This window comes from Ascaphus truei, chromosome 3 (assembly GCF_040206685.1).
Source record: "Ascaphus truei isolate aAscTru1 chromosome 3, aAscTru1.hap1, whole genome shotgun sequence".
In the NCBI taxonomy this organism is placed as follows: Eukaryota; Metazoa; Chordata; class Amphibia; order Anura; family Ascaphidae; genus Ascaphus; species Ascaphus truei.
The window spans coordinates 225,396,517-225,421,445 of NC_134485.1; the positions used below are offsets into that span (position 1 = coordinate 225,396,517).

Consider the following 24,929-nt stretch of genomic DNA (forward strand, 5'->3'; position numbering starts at 1 on the left):
TTGCATTGGGGGACACATACAAAAAATGCTTCTTGCATATAAAAATAGTAACAACCTAAGTAACCTCTGTCATGGAAGGTTACTACACAGGTTTTTTTTTCTAAAGAAGTTGTTTGGATCACCTATTATTTTTTTTAGTTTAGCATTTTACAATAATTAACTTTACGAAAAGGACACAATGAATAATAGAATAGATTCAAATGTATCGTACATGAACTCAAAAGAAAAGATATGGCACACTGTAAATAATTTAATTAGCAGTTTAATAAAGAAAAAACCCAAACAGTTTACAAGACAAAAACAGTTCCTCAGTAGAACAGATTAAAAAAAAACAAAAAAAAACAAAAAAAAAACACAACAACAACACCACCACCACCACCACCACCACCACCACCACCACCACCACCACCAACACTTGTGTGACATGTCTGGTGGCAGTGCCACGTTTTCTCCACGTAGCACAAAAATATTGCACGATACAGTCAAAATCCCTCCGCTTATCACCGTTCCTTCATGCCTTTGTGAAGTTTATTTCAAAAATCAGTTTACAGCTTCCTAATGTAGCACAGAAATTATGTTTAGGATGTGCCACCCAATAAGTTCACCATTTATATGGATAACGTAGAAATGTAACGCCCAATAGTTTCTTCTGTTGGTAACTTCAGTAAATCGGCCGAGGATTTTTGGTGCTGTAGTATGCCTCGCAGGCTGCCACGTAAGCAGACTCTGGAAAGAAATCTTCATGGTAGTCCGCAAGAAATCTGTGAAGCAAAATAAATACATGGTATCATTCGTCTCCAAATCCTTGAAGCAGTATTAATTCGTACATATAGAAAGTGACAATCTAGACCTAAATCAAATGTAATTTAAGGTAAATAAAAGTTAAACGACAATAACAGAGCCTATTAAGATTGGTCAACTTTTACCACCATAATGTGACCAGCTAAAAATGTCCAAGGGAAGGTGTCTGGTGTACCAATGAGGTCCTATAATGTTAAGGAGAGGTTCTCTTCTGAATACCCGTCACCACTTCAAGATGATAGTGCAAGAAAAATGCACTCTTGGCCAACACAACATATGTTAATGATGAAGGGGAAATAAAAGCAGGTTTGTGAATTATTAGGCTGCACAATAAATGTACCATTTGCTTCTGGTAATTTAAATGTCTCCATTACATTTACTGAAAGGTTCAGTTATAGATACTGATATATAGATATATTATATATATCTATATACAGGCGTACCCCGGTTTAAGGACACTCACTTTAAGTACACTCGCGAGTAAGTACATATCGCCCAATAGGCAAACAGCAGCTCACGCATGCGCCTGTCAGCACGTCCTGAACAGCAATACCGGCTCCCTACCTGTACCGAAGCTGTGCGCAAGCAGGAGACTATAGAGCCTGTTACAAATGTGTTATTTACATCAGTTATGCACGTATATGACGATTGCAGTACAGTACATGCATCGATCAGTGGAAAAAGGGTAGTGCTTCAACTTAAGTACATTTTCGCTTTACATACATGCTCCGGTCTCATTGCGCACGTTAATGCGGGGTATGCCTGTATATAAATATATATATATTTTTTTTAACCCAGTAGTTCTCAAACGTATTCAGGGACCACGGGCACAACCGGATTTTTAGGAATACCCAAAGCACTTGCCCACGGGTGAATGTATCCAATTTGCATATGAATAGAAAGCTGTGTGGGTGCCTCCAGGCCCTGAGGTTTTACAACCAATGACATAACAAATCTAATTGCAATAGAAGGGCAAAATGTGTGGGTTGCCGCTTGATAAAGTCTCAGCTAATAGCTTTAAAAGATTTTATTTTTTTTAAACACACCTGCTACACGTTTAAAGACATAATTCTGCAGAGATATACTCACATAGCACAAAGATCTGCAGCTTGTGTATATTTGTTTTATTTTACTAGTGATTTATCTTGTTATGAGATGTAAAGTTTTCCATTGACTAGCTTCTAGATTTGCAGTGAATGGGAATTTTCTCTAGAAGTGTCACCATTCTTGTAAAAGTCTCAACACCTATGTATGACCTTTTACGGGCAGAAAAGTGTCTGTTTAAGACATTGTACAGTCAACCAGGGGCAAATCTGAATCCCCACTGCCTTGAAATTTACATAATGTGCAATACAATGATGTATGGTGTATGCAATGCTCTACTTTGTACAGTGACATTAGCAATATAGAAAAATAGACATCACTTTTTTTTAGCTCCATTGGTAGTGGAAAGAAAAGGTTATGTCACACTCAATAAGGAGATCCGTAATATTTCATGCAGCCAAAAAAAAGTTAACATGAATGTTTGCATGGTTTACATTTCATTTGATTTTATGTCACTCTGAAACAATTATACCATTTGAATAAAATAAATTAATTACTTTAACACTAACCCTTGAATTTACTGTAATATGTTACAATTATGGTAAAAGGCAAAAAACGTCTCCCCAAAAAGCAGTTCCTAACACATAAGGAGAACCAAAGTGTACGAATAAGACAGAAGATAGTTATATCCACCCATATTTCTTGGAGTGCAACAAGAATATATTTCAAGAAATGTGAAAAACAAAAAAAACATTAGTTCTTTCTATGTTAAGGGGATGTAGGAGTTTGAGCTACCTGGGAATATGTATGTTAAGGGGAGCTGTAAAGTTATACAAGTACATTTAGCTGTGATATTTGATAAACTTTTCAGTTTCAAGACCTCTCACATATGGAAAGTCACTGATGTACAATACTTGAAATCTATCCTACGTGTAGTTAGCTACTAAATTAAGCAATGCTGTGGCCTCTACTTTCTGAAGCTTGTTACCTATAAGCCTGTGATGTCAAATCACCTTGTGTTAAAAAGGGGCCCCTCTCCCTCCCCCCCAAAAAGGAGTTAAAACAACCCATTTATGCAGCCAAACGAAGAACCGGTGCACTGAGGTAAGTAGGGAACCACACGCAGCTCTAACAAAAAACGACTAATTTATTGAAAAAAAGGGAACAAACATCATGAAGCTAAGAACCTCTTACGCGTTTCATCCCGCAAGGGACTTTGTCAAAGAGTGAGTGGTGAACTCTCTCACACACCTCTATATACCACCAGCTTGACTGTGATAGGTCAATAATAAATTGATTTAGAACGGCAACTCCTATATGCAGCTGCAGGTTAATTAATGAGACTGCCGTTCCATCTATACAAGCATAGTGGTGTGTAGAAGGGGAGAGAAGGATAACAACATACAAGTGTATACATAGTACATATATAACAACAAATAAACAACTTATTGCAAAACTACTGTAAAATAGTATAAACAGTAGTAGCAAGAGATAATTTAAAACCAACATTCAAGCAACATAGATGAAAACAAGGAATGGATTAGAATATAAAGAAATTATATAATAGAGAAAGATAAAAGACAGGTAAAATATATATATATATATATTATATTACAATAAGCAATATTGAAAAGTATATTATAATCACAACATAATAAAACAATTATAATAATCATAAATAATAACCTGTCTTATATCAATATAAATGAAAGAAATAAAAATAAGAAATTGTCAAAAATGAAAACAATAATAAAGAAGATAAATATAAAAATAAATATATTAATAATAGAAATATAGCATATCATAAATATACTGATAATAAAGTATACATAATATCCCATATGGTGAGCAACAGCATATATCTAAATGACATTATAACAACACCAGAGAAGCAAAAAGCAGAAGCAAGCAAATACTTATAAACATATTTCTTTAGTTAGACTAGGAAATGTTTAAGACCCCAATCGGTATTAATACCGTAGGGATGCAATGTATTCATGCTATAGATCCAGTGCATCTCTCTCTTATTTAATAAATTTAACCTATCACCACCTCTTGGATGACATGGGAGATGTTCAATCCCAATAAACGAGAAATTTGATATATCGCCTTGAGGGCAGGTAGAAAAGTGACGAGACACTGGATGTTTATCATCCTTCTTTTTAATGAGACGTATATGTTCCATATATTTTTTATGGCATCCACATTGTAATACATATACAACAAATGATGTATAACAATTAATAAAACTAGTAATGTAATGATGAGATTTATATGAATTGAAAATTTTTGTAGACTTACAATATTGACAGATAGAACACCTTCCACAGGTAAAGAACCCTTTAGGAATCCCACATATCTCTCTTTAATTATCATTAGATCTAAACATGCTGGGTGAAAGATGACCAGCTAGAGATCTTCCTTTTCTAAATACAAAGTTTGGACCATTTTGAACAATAGATGAAATATCTTTACCCAAGGATAATGTGTTCCAATGTTTATAAAAGATGGCTTTGATATGTCGTGCTTGTCTATTAAAGGTGGAAATAAACAATGGACAAGTAGAATCGTCAGTAACATGTTGTGTGGATCTTTTATTACGTCTATTGGATTTATTCATATTTAGCAAAAGTGATCTCCTGTCAAGTGATTTAGCATGAATATATGCCTCTAGAATATCATTCAATGAATAACCTCTCTCTTGAAATCTCAAAAACATATCTTTTGACTGAATCAAAAAGGCTTCATCACTAGAACACAATCTTCTCAACCTAATAAACTGTGCTTTTGGGATGCCCCTAATAAGCGATTTAGGATGGCAGCTCTGTGCAAAGAGAAGCGCATTACGAGGATGTATTTTTCTATAGATGTCAAATTGGATACATTTGTTAGTATCAATGTATAAAGTAAGATCTAAATAATTAATGTGGTGCCAGTTGTGCTCAAAAGTGAATTTTAAATTTAAATCATTAATATTCAAATAATTAACAAACGAAAAAAGTGAATTATCATCCCCATCCCACACCATAATCAAGTCATCAATGTTTATAAAAAATAATGTGATTACGAAAAATATTAGAATCGTGATATAAAAAGTATAACTCCCAAAAACCCATAAATAAATTGGCATATGAGGGTGCAAAAAGAGGTCCCCATAGCCGTGCCCAATAGTTGTAAATAGAAATGTGAATCAAATAAAAAATAGTTGTGAGTGAGAAGGAATGTGATAGATTCTATAGGAAAAGTGCATTGTGCAATAGATAAATCAAGAAAATGTTGCACCGCCCTGACACCATCTTTGTGATCGATAATCGAGTACAGAGAGGACACGTCTAAAGTGACCCATCTGTACCGACTACTCCATTTGACATCTTGTAGAGATAGTATTAAATCCGCCGAATCTTTAATAAAAGATGGCAAACTCTGCACTAGAGGCTGCAAAAAAAAGTCCCTTGCGGGATGAAACGCGTAAGAGGTTCTTAGCTTCATGATGTTTGTTCCCCTTTTTTCAATAAATTAGTCATTTTTTGTTAGAGCTGCGTGTGGTTCCCTACTTACCTCAGTGCACCGCTTCTTCGTTTGGCTGTTCCGGTACCTTTGCTGGTTGTACGTGGATTCCAGGACACACATCACTGCAGGCATTCACAAAACGGTGCTTCACCTTTATCTCTTTGGCTACACCGGATCAAGCAGCGTGACAGCAGGTATTATCATTGGCAGAGGGGACGGTGGGTGACTTAGCGTCAGCCTGGCTGTTCTCTGGATGGTCGGCGACTCTTAGCGTCACCTCACCTTACCCCTCTCCCCCCCAGCCTGCTCCACTGGGTCCGCTTAATACGCTTGTTTAGCGTGAAAGTTATATGTTGCAGACGTGTACCATTATGTTCTAAGAATAAGACATTCTACGCTTTGGCCCTTGAGCACTGGCAGCAGAATTCTTCTGTGTTCCCTCTGTTAACCCATTTATGCAATCTATATATTTATTTCTCTGTAATAGACAGAAAGGCTTGTCACTCACCCAGGGACAGCCAATAAGACTGAATATTGGCTGTATAACATCTTATGTGTCATATGCAGTGTGGAGTTCAAATTGGAGGTGAAGAATACAAGAACTGGACTCTAAACTTCATCATCAACCCTGCATCTGTGAGAAGTTGGTTTTCTAAATGCTCTGACAATTTTTTCACATCTAAAGACCAACTTTGCTGTTTAACCTTCAGTAATATACTGCCCTTCCAGGCCAGATTTATACATCTTCTCCTTTACATCTTACTCCTCAGATCCTCCAATACCTGCACTCATGGCTACTGTTTCACACAGTCACTCCTACCAACCATTATGGCCAAGCACTGCCATGTTCTGCACTTATTCCCTCGCCTGCAGTCTCTAAGTTTCCCAACATACCACTTAGATTGTAAACTCTCCAGGGCAGGGATTGCCTTTACAATTGTCTGACTTTGCTGCACTTGCATATTATAATTTCCTGTACTGCATTATTTTTGTAAAGCGCTGAGTACAGTGCTAGATACATAAAGATAAACATACATCCCTCACCCTCTGTGATAGACAGAGCGGTCCCTCACTCACCTAGGAAACCAGAGATGGGTATTTTAATGACAGTGGAGACAGCAAGGAGAGGGGAAGACAGAGGAGTAGGAGAGGAGGTAGTGTAGTGTGCACAGAGAGGAGCAGACAGTAGGCAGGGAGTGCAAAGAGGGGAGGAGAGAGTGCAAAGAGGAGCAGGGCATGATGGAGGGGAGAGACAGCAAAGAGGAGGCTGCGATAGAGGGATGACAAGGAGGGAAAGGGGGAATGGTGAGCAGTGTGCACATGGGCAGGAGGGAGTGCAAAGAGAGGGGAGGAGAAACAGCAAGGTCAGTAGGAGGAAACAGAGGCAGCAAGGAGAGGAGGTGACAGATGAGATAATTAGAAGAGGCGGAAGTGTAGTGTGCACAGAGAGAAGCAGACAGTAAGGCAGGGAGTGCAAAGAGAGCGGAGGAGAGTGCAAAGAGGAGCAGGGCATAAGAGAGGAGAGTAAGGTGGGGGAAGAGGGGACAACAAGGTGTTACAAGGGGGGTAAAAACAAAGAGTAATGTTTAATTATTAGTCTTTCAGATCCCCATGATCTTTAAAATCAGCATAAAAAGAAACATTTGTTTCCAGTCTGTGAATTTTTTAAAATAATTTTCCATGAATTTATGCTGATCAACAACTTCAGTTTACTTGTAGATTTAAGGATTAACAAACATTCCTATAGTCAAAACTCTACAAAACATGTATTTACCATGGAAATGCCAATAACTTAAAAAAATATTTAAAAACACATACTTTTCTTATTCCTTCAAAAATAAATGACCTACATTGAACCTATTAGAAATGCCCCTGACATTACTTAAGACTTTAAATATGTAGGGTGATAGGGCATACAGTAGGAGTTACTCAACGTATCCATTATCAACTATACGAACATCGTGGATGGTAGTCCTTAGCGTACTTTAATATTTCCCAAAGACAGAGTAGTAAGTAGAGATGTACAAAACCTTTGCGGCTGTGAAATGTGAAATAAATAGGATTTCCCCAAGGATTCAGTACTAAACCTGGACTACAAGCTTTGTGGAAAGGACATATCCACTGACACCCTGACTTCTTGATATTCAGCACAACAAAAAATTTATAATTGGAAACAAACTGTGACCAAAACTGTTTTACCTTAGAAAAAGCTCAAAGTGCTTGACCAAAGCCTTTAAGTTTTTGTCTGCAAAGAACATCTTCCCCATTATTTCTGGAAGTTTTACTGTAAAGGAAGAATAGTAAAAACACAGGGGATTCATTATTTTTGTTTATCAATACTAATGACGTGCAAAATTAAATCCAAAATACAAGTACTTGAATATCTTTTTTTCTCTCTCCTCTGTAGTTGGAAAAAAGACATTGTTGACGTGTGATGTCATTTATGAAAGTGGAGGCCTGAAGTGCATTGATATGCCCAGTTACTCTGATTTCTACTTCTTCTGCAACATTGGACTTTTAATATTTTTTTTTTTTAAAGACCGCAGCAGCGGTGAAGAGACAACTTCTGCAAGACTTGTGTTAATTTATCTCCGGGTTTTTAATCGTTGGGGATAAACTGAAAATAGTGTCTTCTGCCTTCAGGCACAAAAACACATGTTTATTCAGTTTAGAAATTCCTTTGAAACTGTAAAATCAATGTCAGTGTAAAGAATTTATTCTAGTAAAAATCAAATGCAAAGAATATAAACAATATTACATCTCACCAAACAATCGAAGTAGATGTTGTGATCCATAAATATAAGACGGAGGAGGAGGCTGATCACTTTGGGGATAATTTTCTGGCATTAGTTTCCAAGACAACACCTATAGAATAAATGTTCATTATTCTTTCTAGTTATAATGCACAAAAGTACATGGTTATATCAAATATTAAAGTACCAGAACATGTATCTCAAGACATCAATACCATGGGCGTAGTCATCACGCCAGACATAACATTGTCAATGTAAAATTGGTTTTGAATGTCTTCAATGGTCTTGTACTGCCCGGTTTTATTTGGCTTGGATGTGCACATTAATCTTCATTGCCAACAAGGTGAAAAGATTTTGAAGGTTCGTTTGTCTGCTCATAAGGTTTGGCAGCTTGTGTTAGACTACATTAAAATCATATATGTCATTGGGACAGAACATGATAGTAAGATAATGGTCTTCTAATTTAAAGACAAATAGATCAGACTTGCAATGTATTTAAATACAAAAATAAAGGAAAGGCCTACCCTGAAATAACTTTCTATTCCAGTGAACTAGTTCGTTTTTCAACTTCTGTTATTACAGAAATAAATCGATAATTTAAAAAACAAAAAAATCCAATGAGAGATTAATCTTAATCTTCTGCATTAGAATACCACTTTCTTTATAGATTATAAAACTAAAAAGGAGGACTGCATTGAATCACGATTAGACCTCATATTTGATAACTGTACTTTTGATCAGAGGTTGAAAGTATTTACAGTACAAGTAAAACAAACCACTATAAGTGTGCAGTAATTGCATGGCTTGTGGCATGTCAGTTGTAACATACCACAGGCCATGAGGTCATCAGTAATTTATTCCAAACGCATTTGAAAGAAATACATGTTGAGTCCTTCGTTCTGATCGCTTGTAAATCTTTTAACATTTCTTGAAATCATTGAGATAAATGGATGCAACTTAAAATCATCAAATACGTACAGTATTGAAAAATGAACTAATTTTCAGAAGTTGAATCAGTAACAAATGTACAGTTAAAATAGAGCAAAGAATCACAAACTTTATATTTTGAATACAAGATCTGGAGCTGCCATTTTAATTATGTGTGTTTTACATAGAACATTAGACTTTGACACTTTCTTTTTATTCAGTGCTATTATTAATGAAAGAATATCGATTAACAGTCAGAAACACCAGCTTTAAACACGAGATTTAAATGCGTAAGGAAATGTTGCTTTAAATATTAAACAGCAAATGTTTTATGAATTTACTGCTCAGAGTTTTGTTGCACCTGTATGCCCCAAGATACACTGCAAACATGGGTGGTGAAATAGCAAGACAATTTGGGCATCAAAATGAAATAACAGCGGTTTCATTGTAACGTGGTTACGGCCATTTGTTTTGGCCTATATTTTTCTGTATTGTTACCTCATTTAGTTCATTATTTCGTCGACCTTCAAAACCAGCGAACACAGAACTTCCTTCTTTGCTGGGAGTTAAAGTTATTGGTGAGGAAGATCCACTGTGAACAGGAGTTTCTGCACGTGAGAAACATGTTAAAATTGGAAACGTCACTGCAATAAATAAAAACATGATACTATTGTATTACATAATAAAGATTGACAGCCCTCCCACAAACATTTTTTTCTGTTGTGCATGAAGGTAATTTAATGTTATTTTTTTCTACTAAAGCAAGACCCTGTTTTATTGTCTTTTTTTATTCTAGCGGAGATGTTTTAGCGGCAAATTACATTTATAAGATGTTCTATTTTCCTATTTTATTGCCCACTATGTGCGACTCTCCCTTTATATTGCAAGGTAGACAATATCAGTGTAACACCTGTGTGCAGAAAACCTTCATGTAGGCAATTTAGGCAAGTGTCTCGCATGTGAAATTCATGGAAGAAAAGCGAACTGAGCAACGCCAAGCCCATCCAACACTGAAGAAGTGACCAAGACGCACTAAAAGCTGAAAGAAAGATAGAGCCTCAGAGGTTTATTACATTAAATAGGACAACTTACTTTTTTCCAGGTGTAGAAACAGTTTTGGCATTGATGTGGGTGTCTCGGTGTGCCGGCGCTTGGGTTGTGGAGAAGCGCTACTCTCGGACATCCTGTCGCAGCTCGTGCTGTGACGCGTAGAGCGCCTCAAGCACTGCAAAATGTCAGGTTCTGTTCTGCGTCTTTTAGGGGTGACTGGCTCGCCTGTGGCAGGCTGGCTGTCTGTGGATTGAGGCGTTGGTGGATTTAAAAGTGGCGGACTTGGGGATACTTCCTCTTGATTTCTGGGGAGGGGGGGGGGGGAAGAGAACCATGAAAAATGAGTCAAAGAAATATGTAAGATTTATGCCCTCTGGACAGAACAAAAAGTTAAAACCAGTTAAAACCATTTGTACCTGTTGCCAAGAGATGCATTTTCTTTGATGGGAAGAAAAAACTTGGATGAAGTCACCTTCTTAAATTGTGTTTGCTCATATGGGTAGAGAAGAATTAATGGTAGGGTGAAGTCAAATGTGATCCTTAGCCCATCCACCATCTCTTTACAAAGTTCAACACTAAAAAATAAAAAGCGTCACACAATTAAAAAAAAAAACTTTCATTATTAAATATATGCAATGAACAAAATTTGACCATGTCATGTTTCATGCATAACTAAACATCCTTACATGTAAACAATCATTCCTATTTACTATAGATCTGTTCACTCGAAATCAGTCTACTCTGATGCATTCAAAGACATTTTCTTTTCTCTTTCAACCGATATTACAGACTGCTTTCTGGGAACAACCATTACATTTAATGCGCATTTAGATCATACTTTTTTTCAGGTGGAACGTAGTGCAGATTCATGTTGACGTTTGAAGTAGTTTGATGGTGCCGGAATCGTTCATTTGCAGAGAACGCTGCATTGATTGCAAAGTGTTTCACATATGATTCCAGAATAGTAATTATGTTGGTTTGACATGGCAGTTTTACAAGCTGAAACAGAAACAATAATTACCATGCATAATTTGTCTTGCCTTCAGCTGTTCAACTAAAAAAAGCAGAGATACATACAATAGGACAAAAGGGAGGTAAGAACAGTGATATGTTTAATAAATTAAACAGGTGGGGGAGGGGGAGTGGTGGAACAGACAAGTAATCATATATTACTTTATACATGTCGAAAAAATAAATCAAACTCCCCTCAATGATAATATACTATGAGAAAATACTTTTTTTTTTAACCAACTCTGAATTACATTTTTAATGCATGATAATGTAACAAGCCTTTTGTTTCTATAGCAACCATGTACAAAGTCACATCCCCTTTCTCTTCTGAAACAGGCTCTTGCACACCCCTTTTTGAGCCCTGCCCTCTCTCTAGCACTGCACCAATTGTATCTAGTGACTGCCTGGTCATATGACCATCGCCACTGAACTATGTCATTAATATGCAAATGCATTCCACTGTCTGCAAAATACTCCTCTGCAGCCATTTAGTGAACCCCTGAGCCGAATCTTCACTGATCGATCACAGGAGAACGGTTCGATCGGCAACTTAGCTAATTATTTATTGTGTGCATTGTATTGATGCACATATTAAAAAGGGGGGGAAAACGGTAGCTTGGACTGCTGCTTTAATGCCATTTTTAATGAGCATCCTTTTATGTCCGTTGTAGGTTTTAGCCCACTTCCCGAGCACTGCAAGATCTTTGCAATACTTTACTATTTGCGATTTGTTGCCAATATTTCCAGCAGTTTGTGCTGCAAACTGTAACATTAGATAATGTTAAGTTAGTAATACAAGAATATATTGTACTGCTGAGTTACACTGACTTAAGGATTGATTTACACCGAAAGTCAGCCACTTGGTGAACCCTGGGATGCAGGATCTTTGCTGATGGATCTGCAGCTTGAGTCATTTGTTTTTCAATAAAGGTAATCAAAGGCTGAATTTTTAAAGTAGATTGCCTCTTTACAATGTGGAATTCATTACCCAAAGAGACTGTGAAGGCAGGTACAATAGCCATCGTCCAAAAAAATAAAAACAAGTTGGACATCTTTTTAGAAAGGAAAGGTATACAAGGATATATACCAAATAAGTAAACATGGGAAGGATATTGATCCAGGGTGAAATCCGATTGCCACTACTGGACAAATGTGTTTTCCCCTTATGAGATATGATTGAAACATTATGCACTGGGGTTTTTTATTTGCCTTCCTCTGGATCACAATAACGTAAATACAAATATAGGGTAAGTATCTGTCGTCTAAATTAATCTGTTAAGCAAAGGAAATAACTCCTTTATTTATTGTTGGTCCAAAGGTTTGCTTCTACTCACTCATAAAAATTAATGTGGAACATGCACCAGGGGGCTATGGGTCAATAAAAATGTGTGCACTTAGAATTCTAAACTTGTATATTAAAGCTCTTTGAATTTGCAGGGATCAAGCAGGATCTCTCCCTGTTATAGGAACTGGTTCAATTAAACTATCATGTGTGCCGAGGGTGCAGCAACTATTTTGCCCCAATCGACAGCCAAAATAGACCAGTCTTCTACTTGTCTAAATTCTGACCCAGCTTGTGTGTTAATGTAATTTCGCAGAATTCAAACTTCTCACAAAAAAAACTTCAAAAATACGAGGCCAATCCGACTAACATCAATGATTATTATTTTTTTTTAATTTTATTCTTTCAGAAAATATTCACAATATCCGAGTCAAAATTAAATGTAGCAAATACTTCTTACATCCTTATCAGTCCCAGTATAAACTGGATACCTCTTCGGTTACACCAACCTTATTTAGATAAATAGAACATTCATCCTTATTACACTACAGATTCATAGAGCGTGATACATATCAACTTTTATTTATAGCTTATTTGTGCACCAACTGTGTGATATTTTTGGTAATCTTTCAAAATGTATCAAACCCTACAAACATATTTGATGACAGATAATCAGCTTCTGAACAGGGATGCTTCATATAAATAGCAATTTAACAAGGTAGCATTTTTGCTAAAGTTACCCGTTTTCTCTTATTTATGTAGTAGCAATCTTCTTCAAGCTTCTTCTTCAAAATATCAGGAATTTCTATGACTATATTTTTTTCTTCCATTTCCCTTTTTGAGTGAATATCTTGTTCTTCTTTCTACAGAGAAAAACGCAATGAAAAAGTGTTAATGATAACAATTGTAGCTAATTAGGCTTGGAGAGCGACTGTACATGACAAAAAGTAACACTTTCATCCCTTTACCCTAAGGTTTAAAGCAGCACTTCCAGCTGGCAATTGTTTTTTTTCCAGTTTTTTTTTCCACTTCAATATTTGCATCAATGCAATCAAAACATCCCAAGTGATTAGCAAAGCTGCCGTTCGATCCATCGGCGAAATTCTACCGGTGGCGACATAATCCTCTGTGTAATTCATTCAGTGAAACGTATATGCGTGTCACTGACTTGTGCTCGCTCCCGATCACATGGTGCAGGAGGAGGAGAATAAGCCAATGACGGCGTTGTATCACATCTCCCTGCAGTAAGTTGTGTCTGTGTGTGTGTGTGTGTCTGTCAAAACCTGGGAGGGGCAAAAACAGAACTGTGGGGGAAGAGTGGTGTATATATGTATATATACACACACACACACGTGCGTGTGTACACACACACACACACACACACACACACTTTACTGCAGTTTTGGTCAAATTCAGTGGCAAAATATAGAATACTGTTAACTTTGAGGAAGGAGCCTATGTCCAGAATTAAGATGTGCTCAGTTGTATAGGCAGCAAAGCATTCTTGAGTAATTAGCGTCCAACTGGATAAGTTGAAGACTAGAGGATGTGCTAAGTCACCACTTCAGCTGGGACGTTAAAGGTCTGGTAATGCCACATTCTGAGGGAATCATTACTTTTATATGCTAATATTTTTTTCTCCCAATTTCTGTGCACTGCTAGAATATGAATAGCTATATTTTAGACCAATCAGGAAGCTTAGTTTTTGAATGCTGTAAAAAGGAAGGTATTTCCTACTGTATGTAAATAAATGTTTGAGTTGTATAATAAGCCTGACAATGTGTCTCATATCTTAAGAGTGATTTCCTAGCCCAATATGCTACGTCCATGGAGCCTCAGCCCGCACTCCTGCGCGCTGTCGTTGAGGCTCGCCTGCCCGATCAGGAGCGATCCCATGGACTGGCAGGCGAGCCAGCGTGCGCGATTGAGGGTGGGGGGAGGCGAGGCAGCGACATCGCTGGGCCAATAGCCTGCGACGCACCGACGTCAACGCTGCTTTGCTGTGATTGGAGGTGTTCAGCCGACAGCGCGCTGAGAAACAGACTCTGCTGTCAGCTGAAAATTCCAAAGCCTCAGCACGCCTGCGAACGTTAGCGTGAGCCCCCTCTAAAGACATCCTCATTGAGGATGCAGGGGCTCAGCGGGGCTTCCCCTGCTATGGACGTAGCCTTAAAAGGAATTTACACTGATGCCAACAGACTGGAAAAATGACCAAGCAATAAATTGCTCAAGTGCCTATTTTATGAAATTACTATATTGAACAAGGTTCTTTTGTGTTGCAAAAGAAACAATGTAATTTATAATTCGCACAGTACAACATATTTACCTTGAAGAGAAAAAAAAAAAAAAACAGAAGAAAAAACTAATTTATTTTGTATGTGCCAGGTAACATGTTCAATCCCCAAATCACACACTGATACAGATTAGGAATAACTGGAGCAAAGTACCTTCATGCAATAAAAGGAGGCAATACGAAAATCCCTCTTTTCTTCACTTTTGCTTCAAAATGGCCTTGACAGGCACCAATAACAATATGCAAAAATAAAGCATGATTTGACATGAAATTACATACCATTTCTGCCTTGTCTTCAAAATCACTTTCTTCACTTTTTATTTCTTCATCGGTCCCTTCCTCGCTGTCATCTGATGAACTGCTTAGTGCTGTAAATTAAATTACATTTTAGTACAAACACACATATATATATATACATATTTTCAGTAGGAATTCAATTTCTAAAATTCAGCAATGCACAGCATGTAAATAACAACATGTGGAGTTAAAGTATTTGGCACACAAAAAGGTAGAATAAATGTAAAATAAAAATGTACTATAAAGGCAATGATCCAAAGAGGATCAAAGAAACTCCAATTAAGCACTCAATATTAAGCACTCAATACGTGTATAGTACAGGTATACCCCGATTTAAGGACACTCGCGAGTAAGGACATATCGCCCAATAGGCAAACGGCAGCCCACGCATGCACCTTTCAGCACGTTCTGAACAGCAATACCGGCTCCCTACCTGTACCGAAGCTGTGCACAAGCAAGGAGACTATAGAGCCTGTTACTAATGTGTAATTTACATCAGTTATGCACGTATATGACGATTGCAGTACAGTACATGTATCGATAAGTGGGAAAAAGGTAGTGCTTCACTTTAACTACATTTTCACTTTACATACATGCTCCAGTCCCATTGTGTACGTTAATGCGGGTTATGCCTGTAATCAGTAAACAGGACTATAATAGTCCTTCCAAATACAATGGAATTCAGACAGCCTTTTGACTAGTGTAAACAGAAGTTAAAATCCAAAAATAAGGAAGCTTAATACATCTCAATAATTCATAACAAAATGAAGTATATACATAAGAAATAAAGTCTTATAAAATCCTCTTGGTGATCTGGTAAATAAAGGTCATAGGGCTATATACGTTATAAGTAACATATAAACTAATGTAAAACCTAGTGGTACAAAAATGACGCCTTACAGACTGAGTTATGCAAGGTAGATTACTGTTTTGCATCCTTATTAGAACACATAAGTCAGTAAAGGGTTTCCCCGTATATCACTCAATGAAATGCAAGTATACAGACAGATGGTATAATCATATGCATATGCTAATGTATAATAATATGAAGGAGAACCTCCGTAATCAGTACAGCAAGCAAAGCCATTTCGCTGGCATTAACCCGCGATGGACGCTACAAAATAACATAAGACACAGCCCAGTCATCCATTAGTGTCACAGCTGACCATCACATAAATCAGTTGTGTGAGCCGATATACAAGCCGGGATATAGATGGTAGCTAAAGCTTCGGAGGCATCACCACATCACCGTGTCACTAACGTGACGTTCTAAACCAGGACATGACCTAGTCATCCATCAAATGTTTGTTATAGACTATATACCTGCATCCCCTCATGTATACCAAAAAATCATCAGTCAATTATAGTAGAGACCCTGCTGTATGTCTTATGCAGAGTTACTGCACTCTTACGGCATCATTTAATGTGCTCACGTAAATAGTGACCACAGAATATAAAACATGTTCTTTATAGAAATGAGGAATATAGAAATTCCTCATTCAGTCCCTGCGGGCTTTATGTTTGCAAATGGAATATCCAGCGGCATTCCCTCAGGAGTAGATGTTTGTCCCAATTGCCTCTCCGTGGACCCAAAGGGACATGTTCGACACCAGCAAAGTGCAATACATTACCATCACCCTTATGGGCCTCTATCACATGCCTTGCTACCGTAGTGTCAAGATTGTTTCTAACAGCGCTGATATGCTCAAGCACTCTTATTTTTTTAGTTGCCTGTGTGTTTTACATGCGATGGTTCGCCGTGACCCTGATGGATGACTAGGTCATGTCCTGGTTTAGAACGTCACGTTAGTGACACGGTGATGTGGTGATGCCTCCGGAGCTTTAGCTACCATCTATATCCCGGCTTGTATATCGGCTCAAACAACTGATTTATGTGATGGTCAGCTGTGACACTAATGGATGACTGGGCTGTGTCTTATGTAATTTTGTAGCGTCCATCGTGGGTTAATGCCAGCGAAATGGCTTTGCTTGCTATACTGATTACGGAGGTTCTCCTTCATATTATTATACATTAGCATATGCATATGATTATACCATCTGTCTGTATACTTGCATTTCATTGAGTGATATACGGGGAAACACTTTACTGACTTATGTGTTCTAATAAGGATGCAAAACAGTAATCTACCTTACATAACTCAGTCTGTATGACGTCATTTTTGTACCACTAGGTTTTACATTATTTTATATGTTACTTATAACGTATATAGCCCTATGACCTTTATTTACCAGACCACCAAGAGGATTTTAGAAGACATAATTTCTTATCTATATACTTAATTTTGTTGTGAATTATTATTGAGATGTATTAAAGCTTTATTATTTTTGGATTTTAACTGCTGTTTACACTTGTCAAATAAAAATGTTTCGTGATTGATCAGCTTTTCGAAATTGACCAAAGGCAAAGTAGAACCAATGTTATTTTTTTTAAGCAAAGAACTCCTACACGTATCTGCTTTTCTTTCACAGGTCCCCAAAACCTTCTTTTTTCACCCCACTGTCATTCAGCAGCTAAAACTACAGACCATGGTTCTGCACAGTGACCTGCAAATAACCATACTTGGCATGTCACTTTTAGCTTCGTATTCACTTTCCAATGCACTGGCTGCTGTCATTTCTCTTACACAGCTCAGCCAGGGACAAGTACGTTTTTTCCGCATTGAAGAATTTTGCCAAGAGTATCGATGAAAAATAACTCATTTAAAAAAAATGCCCTCTCGCCACCACAAATCCTGGGGAAACAGGTTTGAATGCAAGTGAAAAATGTAATCCCTGTAAAATATATTGTAGTTTGGTGATTTCTAATGAAGTTTGTCATTTCTGCAACTTCAATATTATCTACTAGATATATACATTCTCACTACTTGTTTCCATGAAATATGAAATCATTGAAACGTTACTGTGTTACCTATACATTTGCAGTCTGCTAGCTAGCATCTTCCTGTGAGAAAACCTACACAATACACACCAAAAAAAAAAACTTACAGTTTTCCTCATTGTCCTCTTTTTCATTAGCAGGAAGGCTTTTTAAAACCGAGTCTACACCCGGCAACCTACACCGTCTCTTCTTCCTCCCTTTTCTTCTCCTGAGGAGACAAACTCCAGTGAGCCTATTTGCAGTCCAAAGACAACGCTGTTTTAGTGCGAAGCATTTAGACAAATACAGCAATTAATGCAATAATAAAGCATTGTAGCAGAGCTTGGTTTCTAAGTTGCTGCCTTATGAAAGTGGCAGTCTATTCAACTAATCCTTATCAAGGAAGTTAGTCAGACTTAACTATAGTTAAGTCAAATGAAAAGAATGTGAAGCACTCTTATAGCTGGCACATTCCTTCCGATAAAACCACTTTCTTTATTTTTTGGCTTTCACTTAAAGAGGCAAGCACCATTATTAATTGTATTACATCACCTGTCCAGTTAATATTGATTAGAATGAGCATCACCCATGTCTGGGGCATATATATACTGTGTGTGTGTGTGTGTGTGTGTGTGTGTGTGTGTGTGTGTGTGTGTGTGTGTGTGTGTGTGTGTGTGTGTGTGTGTGTGTGTGTGTGTGTGTGTGTGTGTGTGTGTGTGTATTCTATCAATTTTTTTGTAAAATTCTCATTGAAAACAAATGTGTTTTAAATTAGAAATATTCTTTTATATAATAGATAGATATCTCAGATAATCATATATTTATTTGTTTTACATTTAAAACGGCACATTTGTTTTACAATGAAAATGCCCTGTTCTTTGCCATTTCACCAACAGTCAATTTGGCATGAATCATAACTTCCTTAGAAAGCATGTGCACTGTTAATCGGGCTTCGTTAACAATATTACAAGTAGTCTCTTACTGCAGTTGCCAGGATACGCATTCAGTTACACTGTTACATCATTAAATTTGACTCAAAAATTCAATAATAAAAAAACAAATAAAGTGTTGCACTGTATTTTTCCCATGGTGCTCCTAAGGAAGTCATTTCTGTCTGCATGAGAGCTCCCTTTTAAAACAGCCTTTTCACTTGTAAGTGGCATAGTAATTATTCCTTCTGTAAACAATAACATGCAGAATTGTAACACTCCGTACAGTACTTGCCAGAGATGACTGAACCCTCTGGTTCCTAACCATCAAGCATTTCCAATGTATGTAACTTCATCTTCAGTATTTACATTTATTATCTTTTTGGGGTAACTTTCCCATACCACAATTGTTCCAGTAAAAACAACAATTATTTGGCCTTTTCATTTTGTTTTCACCATTTGTATGTAAAGTATGCACCATTTTAGTTGTCATTGCATTTAGTTCATTGGATCATTTTTACTTTACTCAGGACCTGAGTTGAGATCACCAGAACAGAATTCACAACTTTAGGTGAAGTGGCACCATGAATATTACTGCTGCCTTTCTGGAGACAATCCTCTCTATGCCACCGAAAGAAGAGAGGGTGCATTGTTTGACCATTACTACCCATTGCAAGATACCCCTCAAATCTATTCCATTCTTGTTGATGGGCAGCCCTGTAACATACCCCACATTCTGCCAATTTCTTAGCACTCAATAGTAGTAGCCCCACATATACATTTTTGCAGATGCCTGCAATTCATTATTTTTCCAGATTACATTTGTTGTGAAGTTACTAAAAATGACCACTCCAATAACTGCTACTAAACCTCTTAAGATCAAACTGCATAGTCCCCAAATTTCCATTGCTTAAACCATCAACTAATTTCTTATTCATTCAACTACCTTTGGAAAAGGACAGACTCTTTGTCTGGGGGCGGTGGGGGGAGGGAGCTTAAACGATTAGGCCGTTTACCAGTACCTAAAACTTATGGCTTATTGTTGTTTATTTGTGAAGTACTGTATTGGCCCGAATATAGTACGGCCTTGCACATAATATGACCCTAAAGTTTTGAAGGTATTATACATGAAAAATAAAAAAGGTGTTAGGCTGCGCATATGAGTACAGTTTTCGAAAGGACATTTTTAGGGGGAAAAAACAGCACTATGTAATCTTGGTCAAACAGATACATTTAATATGCATGAATTAAGAGGAAAGGGGGTGGGAGGCATTTATTTTGACTGGTGCAATAAGTAAAAAATTAACTGTTACTTAAGGGTTCATTGAGAAGCCAATTATATGTTGTTTAGGAACAAAAATGTTGACCTGATATGTGTGACCTTCCCTTTAACTGTTTCTCTAAAATGCAGCCTGCTATCCTTGCCATCTAGTCAAAGAATTCAGGTTTATCGAACATGCCGTCTCCACTAAATACATGCTGCTCTCGAATTGGTCGTTAAGAGACTTGAAAAATGCCTCCCTTCAGTGGTGGTTCCAAGAATATCTACTACAGAAGGTATGCTTCAAGTCCTCTAGTTACTAGAGATGGGCGAGCTGGTTTGAATTCGATCTGCAGATGTTCCTGAGCTTTTCCGACAGAATCCGATCTGCACACCGAAATCCGAAGTCGGATGTAACATATATCCGGTCACGGAACGTGTTTATATCGAATCTGACGTCAGATATTTCAGATTCTAAATCCGGACGGACTTTCAGTATTAGGGGTGGAAAAAACACTGTATCAGCCTTTTTGAGACTTATCTGTGAAAAGCCGCAGCTCAAAGGAACTGGTAAATGTGTCGTTATTTAGGCAGAAAATTCACCCATCTCTAATAGTTACCCACGTAAAAGTGGGTCTATATGTGCCTTCTTCCAGTCCTTAGGAACCATCAGTATTAAAGCTGCAGTTCAGTCTTTTTTTTTTTTAATTTATTTTTTTACTTCAATAGTTTCATGTGTGCAATCTCTAATTACCTAAAGAACTGTATAGCTGCCAGTCAATTCATTCTCCATGTATTGATAGGCGAAATTTGGTGACATAATTAGAGCTGGCATATGTTTTTATTTGCTTCTGTCAGTCAGAGGAAGCTCATGAATATTCATGAGCACTCCTGCACTGACATGTGCAAGAGGGAGGGCAGGGCTGACAAAGGGGTGTGCCAGGGCTTGTGACAGGACATGAAGGGGCAGTGCCTTAGCAAATGGCTGTTAAAATAGAATACAAGAAAATTGGTCTTTCAAAGTTGTTTTTTTTAAAACAGAAAATGCTAAAAGTATTTTTTTTACTACAGAACTGATTTATTAAAAAAAACCACACATGCAGGATATTGACTGAACTGCAGCTTTAAGGAGTAAGTCTTTAGTAGTATTACCAGCATTTTTCCAAGCTCCCCTTACAGTAGATACAGTATATCCAATCACCTTGCATATTTACAGATGTGCAAGTCCCTTACAGACTTCTTACGTGAACACGGTTACCACAGTCCGATTGCCTATGAAGCCATTGTTTTCAAATAAGCATGGCGATTTTATAATAATTTCAAATGTATTCCTAAAAGGACAATTCTTAAGGTTCTAAATATAGATTTATGGAGATTATGAGGATAAAAAAAAACCAACATATTTGAAGCACTTATGTCACAAAAGGCACTAGCAAGTTGCAAGCTATGGTAGAATAGCGCTTTGATTTATCTAAAAGCTTTCCTCGATCAGGTTTCGGGCAGCAGCTCAACATAGCATAGCGGAAGCACTAGTTTTTTATTACATAACAGCCTGCCATCTGCAGCAGTAAACGTCTACCTAGAGATGTTTCTTACATGCGAGCCACAGCTTTTCTTGCCAATTTTCGTTGTAATCTCCGGTTTTCATCAGTATCACGAAGAACATGGTCTTCTGCTGCCCATCTATCCCAGCTAACGTTGTGTGGGGAAAAAAAAAAAAAAAAGGAAGATATGTGTAAACCGCAGCCTCCCTCTCCAGACATCTACCTTATATAAAAGTCATGAAATGCTCTTCAAATGTAGTTTCTTGGTAACTACAAAGATACACTTCCCGTTGGAATGGGCCACCAATCTTGGTATCAACTGAATGAAGTCTGATGCTTCTCACTTGCACTTACTGGAAATCGTTTCCAGACTGGGAAGATATTACCTACACCTACCACATTGAAAACATACGAGAGAGCAAAAATAGATCTATAAGAAAAACATGAATACTTTACTTATTTATCATTTACCTAGCCAAACGTAGTAATGCACAACATTCAATGTCTACCTTTGCAGTTTAATTGGTTCACATTAGCAAAGAGGTGTTCCTGTTATTGAAGGGCATACAAATATAATAATGGAAGCGGTTTTCATTACACAACTTGGCTGCATAAAGAGACAATTAAATAATGAAAACAACAGTCTCCCTCTGTACTTAAACAAAATAGTTTTTGTGGAGGCAATTCCAACATGTTTTTATTTTTTTTCATGCTTTCAGAAGATAGAAGATAGAACATGATTTTGTTCAGAAGAAAATAAACATGTTTGCAGTTTTATCTGAGATGATTAGAAATGTGTACTAAATGTAAATACTTCTAAGAGACTGCTTTAATAGCTTTTTACATTTTATTTCATAGTGCCGCTGTTGTATTAAATTAATCAAAGTACAACCTAACCCAAGTTATTATTTTAAACATTACACACGTGATAATAAAAAAATAATAAGTTGCTACAATACAACTGTTTAACTTCGGGAAATACAAACCTTGCTGCTACATACAGCTATCAATTTAGTGTTCCCCACTGACACAGAACTAAAGTCGGGATTCACTAAGCCGTGACGCAGTGTATCATACCCCGATCTGGCAAGAAAGGCCATTGATTTAGATCGGAGTGCGATAACCCGCATTGAGTCTTGATGAAACTTAGCCATCAAGCAATAGCTGAGAAGTACATAACATCAAGGGAAATTCCCATTAAGTTGCCAACTTGGCAAACAATGTTCCTTAGAGCCACAGAAAATAACAGGAAACCAGTCAAATTACAGGAAAGGGAGCTGGACAGCTAAAACAAACTGTGGACGTACATCTCCCAAAAATAATGTACACAAATTACTCTTATATAATACAAAGCGGTATATTATGAAAGTCAAATTATTAAATGTCTACTGTGTAAAAAAACACTGATAAGTGACAAGAAGTTGTCTACTGTGTACCCAGGATCAGTTTTCTGCATCACTATGATTTCTGTCACTTGCTGCAATATCATTTGTGCATGTGATCCGGTGGGCCAAATCGGCAGCTGCAAGGGTGAAGGAGCGGCTCAGTGAGTAAAGACACAGACTGGCACGGAGTGTGCAGCAGGGGAACCTGGTTCCATTCCTGATGTTGGCTCTTTGTGACAAAGTCACTTTATCTCTCTGTGCCTCAGGCACAATAAAAATATTATATGAGAGCTCCACGGGGCAGGAACTGTGTCTGCAAAATGTCTTTGTAAAGCGCTACGTAAAACTAGCGGCGCTATACAAGAAGAATTATTACTATTATAATAATAATAATAATAATAATAAAAGGGATGACACTGCAACTACTTTGAGGCAAGTATCCGGAGCGGCACGGCTCCGAAGACCCCATGCTTACAACCTACTCCAGAGGTGGCGCAACTTTCAAAAGTAGATGAGAAGCAAAAAGTGAACACTATGAGTGCTCATTTGCATGTCATACATGTGGAAGCATTGTATGCTTTGTAAATCTGGGGTGGACCCGAGACATTAATGTTATACGTTTTCTGTATCACTAAAGAAAATATATCAAATACCACTTGTAAGCACATTCACATGTCTCAGACAGGCCTGCAACATTATATATAGTATAGAACTATCAAATATTTCATACCAATTCAAACTCTGTACGTATATGCAGGTTTTGTACGGATCTGAGATTTGTTTTCCCAAAAGACAGGTCACTAACTTACTTTTAGTTAGTGCATAAAAAAAACACCTATAAAAACACATTTATGTATAAATAAGAAATTTGCCTATACAAATATATTTGAGCTGACCCACCTTCTGTTCCAACCATTAAAATGGATCAGATATTCAGGATTTTTCCTGCCCTTGTCATCTTTTCCGACAACATCAACAACCTTAAAAGGCAAAAAATAAATAAAAGGAATCACTTAAGTAGGAACCAGATGTGGTGGAGAACATGGATCTATGAATGCAGTCTCAACAAAACAATGTAAATATATTGTTTCACAATGACACAGGAAGCTGGGAACAGATTGAGAAATCAGAAAAAAATATATATATATATTGTATGAAATCATTATTCTGCAAGCACAAACATAGCACATTGTATGCATTCACTGATTACTGTATGCATACACTGTACCCCACTCACTGTATGCATACACCTCTCACTGTACCTCACTGTATGCATATTATGTACCCCACTCACTGTATGCATACACCTCTCACTGTACCTCACTGTATGCATATTATGTACCCCACTCACTGTATGCATACACCTCTCACTGTACCTCACTGTATGCATATTATACCTCACTCACAGTATGCATACACCCCACTCACTGTATGCATACACTTCTCACTATACCTCACTGTATGCATATTATGTACCTCACTCACTGTATGCACACTCGTGTATACTGTACATGGCTTGGATTACTGTACACACACACACACAATTAATATTTTACAAACCCCTCGGTGTACCAATAATACCATCTCCACAGCAAGACGCACAGCCCCTCCCCCGCTAGGGGGCAAATAAAGCAATTGATGGTAAAAGCTGCCACTGCAATGTAAACACTGAGCCCCCCTCCTCCTCCTCCTCCTCCTCCTCCTCCCCCGCACCTTAGCATCATACAGCACTTTGGCCTTGGTCGGGTCCGGTTCGAAACAGAGCACTTTCTCCCCTTTGTGGAATTTATATTTCATTCCCCGCGAGTTCATTTGTTCATCATGGCGAAGAGCAGGAAGCGCAGTCCCGCCGCAGCAGCAGCGCGCGCGCACTACACTGCGAGCCGGGGGCGCGCGCACTACACTGCGAGCCGGGGGCGCGCGCACTACACTGCGAGCCGGGGGCGCGCGCACTACACTGCGAG

The 24,929-nt window shown here is 37.7% G+C and overlaps 1 protein-coding gene across 7 annotated transcripts; it reads right to left on the bottom strand.

The window, feature by feature from the left end:
• Positions 1–379: 379 nt before the first annotated feature.
• On the bottom strand, positions 380–24,885 carry MSL3 (MSL complex subunit 3). Of its 7 annotated transcripts, none has more exons than XM_075590243.1 (13): positions 24,679–24,885; positions 23,866–23,945; positions 21,633–21,728; positions 17,975–18,075; positions 14,951–15,039; positions 13,119–13,241; positions 10,924–11,084; positions 10,502–10,660; positions 10,128–10,390; positions 9,534–9,643; positions 8,121–8,220; positions 7,555–7,639; positions 380–761 (listed from the first exon to the last, which is right to left on the bottom strand). In XM_075590243.1, exons 1-13 carry the CDS (start codon positions 24,775–24,777, stop codon positions 662–664), a joined length of 1,566 nt encoding a protein of 521 aa, XP_075446358.1. In that variant the 5' UTR covers positions 24,778–24,885; the 3' UTR covers positions 380–661. The 7 variants fall into 7 exon arrangements, with proteins under 7 accessions (XP_075446358.1, XP_075446356.1, XP_075446357.1 ...); XM_075590241.1 differs by having other exon boundaries at positions 9,534–9,679; positions 24,679–24,884; XM_075590242.1 differs by having other exon boundaries at positions 17,975–18,099; positions 24,679–24,881.
• Between the last annotated feature and the right edge of the window lie 44 nt (positions 24,886–24,929).